The sequence below is a fragment of the Penaeus chinensis genome, chromosome 17, assembly GCF_019202785.1.
Source record: "Penaeus chinensis breed Huanghai No. 1 chromosome 17, ASM1920278v2, whole genome shotgun sequence".
NCBI lineage: Eukaryota > Metazoa > Arthropoda > Malacostraca > Decapoda > Penaeidae > Penaeus > Penaeus chinensis.
The window spans coordinates 13,323,791-13,326,290 of record NC_061835.1 but is presented as its reverse complement, the minus strand read 5'-3'; the positions used below and the strand labels follow the sequence as shown (position 1 = coordinate 13,326,290).

The 2,500-nt window shown below is 30.8% G+C and overlaps 2 protein-coding genes across 2 annotated transcripts in view; one reads left to right on the top strand and one right to left on the bottom strand.

Annotated features, from left to right (window-relative positions):
• Positions 1 to 1,460, top strand: part of LOC125034189 (ribonuclease P/MRP protein subunit POP5-like) — a 5,587-nt gene extending 4,127 nt beyond the window's left edge. The window contains exon 4 of the mRNA XM_047625878.1: positions 17 to 1,460. Within this exon, the coding sequence (XP_047481834.1) occupies positions 17 to 118 (102 nt within the window). The 3' untranslated portion in view covers positions 119 to 1,460. The remainder of the gene's footprint in view (positions 1 to 16) is intronic.
• A 63-nt stretch (positions 1,461 to 1,523) lies between these two features.
• LOC125034188 (coiled-coil domain-containing protein 149-B-like) overlaps positions 1,524 to 2,500 on the bottom strand; it is a 13,358-nt gene continuing 12,381 nt past the window's right edge. Inside the window, exon 9 of the mRNA XM_047625877.1 lies at positions 1,524 to 2,500. This exon is cut by the window's right edge and continues 1,494 nt beyond it. The gene's annotated coding sequence lies outside the window, so the exon portion shown is untranslated.

The following is a 2,500-nucleotide window of genomic DNA, read 5'->3' as shown; positions in this document are numbered from 1 at the left end:
TCTATTCATCTTGCAGAAACACCACGAAGAAAAAATTCAGGAACTTGAAGGAAAATTGAAGACGTATGCTGAGAAGGAGCATTGGCAGAATATGAAAAAGAAAGCATACCTGAGATAAAAGGTGCTGAAATTATTGAAAGGAAATCATTTGGTTTTGGAAAAGTAGATGTAAGCAGTATATATAGTGAGTGTGTATACTGAATGTGATAGGAAAATTTGGTTTATTTTGCAGAAAAGTGTAATGCAGACAAAAAAGATATATACTTTTCTTTGGTCTTGTCGACATTAGTACAAAGGAACTTGTATGGAAAAAAAAGAAAGAAAATATCCATCTATTTGACTTCTGCAGTAACCTTGAATTTACATCTTATTTATATATTGTTCTGTTAATTATTTTTCTTACATATACTGATGATGCATAATTTGCCTTATTAACCCAATGACTATCATTTATCCAAACTTTGATAAGCCAAGCACAGGATGCTTTCAGCTTCTTACATGAAAAGTAGAAGCACAGGATACATGTTTTCTCCATTGTCTGTAATTTAAGCTGCATGTATACTTTTTCAATAAAAGAAGCTAAAAAGTGACTTTAACCCCAGTTTGTAGGGCTGCTCCATCCTCAGTTACTGCAGTTAAGGCCAAACTAATGAATGATTCTTTAGCATGCATAATAGAGAGTAGGCTCAACTGGATACATGCCATATGAGCTCAGTCAAGAATAGATGCCTCCTGGGGTAAATGTTCGAAACCTTTTGGAATAGATCAGTATTCCCTTAACCTATTGTAACCATGAAAATGTGGTGTTCTCTGCAGTGCTGTTTTGTGAAATGTCTCTCCACATTGATCACTCTACTAAAGCTTATACACAAGGAGTAGCTTTATAACCTCACTTGATTTGTGGGAAAAATGTATTTTATACATATGTTATCAATATTGGTACTGTTATTATCATTATTGTCATTATGATTATTATAATGTTACTGCTATTACAAACAACAATATAAGATACCAGAAAAAAAACCCTGGAAATTAAGGAAAAGCTTAAACAGTGGAGATAGATAATACTCGTAATTGGCTCATTGGTGACCTGGTATCTGTGGAACCATCTATGTGTAAAGACAATTAATAAACAAAACTCAGTGGGCATGGCATGTGCATTCAAGCCCCCCTAGTGGCTGTGGGTCAAGATTTTAAAGTGTGATAGAGTAATAATCACTTTTAACTTATCAGTCTTATCAAAAGAGCAAGTCACATGCTATAGAACTACATGTAGGAGGGAATAATTGTGCTCTAAAATATATATTTTTTTCTTTTCATTGAAAGTTCTATATTCTCTACTGCTATTCCATGTCTCCCCAAGAATATCTGGGCTCCATGTAAATGTACAGACCTAATAGTAGATATGGAAATATGAATTGCCAAAGTATGGTTAAAAAAATAAACTTTATAGAATATAATTTATTGTTTATATTGTACATTTAAGTTTTTCTCTTTTTTTTTTTTTTTTTTTTGGTAATGCATACCAGCAGTATATAAATGCTTATCTTGAACAGTATATGTGAACAAAATATGAGGTATATTTTGATATAACTGCTATAAATTTAAATTTCAGAATCTTCAGAAACATATTTTACATGAATTATAATAACCCAGAAAAAAAATGCATGCAAATACATTAGTTTTTTTTTTTCTCTATATGAAAGATGAAAGAAATTACCAACTGAATTAGCAAAGATTTTTTATTTGTGCTGAACAAAATATTCATCCAATCAAAAGAAAGACAAAAAAAAAAAAATTACTGAACTATATTCCATTTTCTTTACAAATTATTTAAAAGTTCCATGAGCCAGAACTAGCCTATTCTGCTGGAATGTAATTATAATATCAAGAAATATAGATGAATCCAACAAAAATCAAAGCTAATAAAAGCAAAATCACAAAGAAATATATGAACAAATTTGTGAAACTGAAGCACTAAAAAAAAAAAAAAATCACTTGGATGGTATGACGTTTCAGTTATACGACAGACCCTTTAGAGCTTATTGTCTGGATACAATGAATGCAGTTTCCCTTTTTTGTGGCAATCTTTAAGAAGTGGGAATTCCTGATGAGTTATACACCTTTGCTCAAAGGACCGGGCACACACACTCATACTCTTACTCTCACTCACTTTCACTCTTACTCTTACTCTCACTCACTTTCACTCATATCTTACTCATACACTCATTCATGTGCTGTCTCTCTTTTTATCCTTTTATTTGTCTGCTTGGGTAATACTGTATTTGTTTGTGTATTCCTGTTATTTCTTATCTTTCTTCTGTTTTTCATTCTTATCTTTCTTCTGTTTTTCATTTCTTCTAAAATCAATTTAGAAATAGATTATTAGTTATTCTGAATAATATTTATGTAGTTATGACTTTAGATATATGATTTGTTCTAACTGTTAACTTCTCTGTATTTAGATATGCTATTGCATGTATCAGTTTAATTTTTTTAT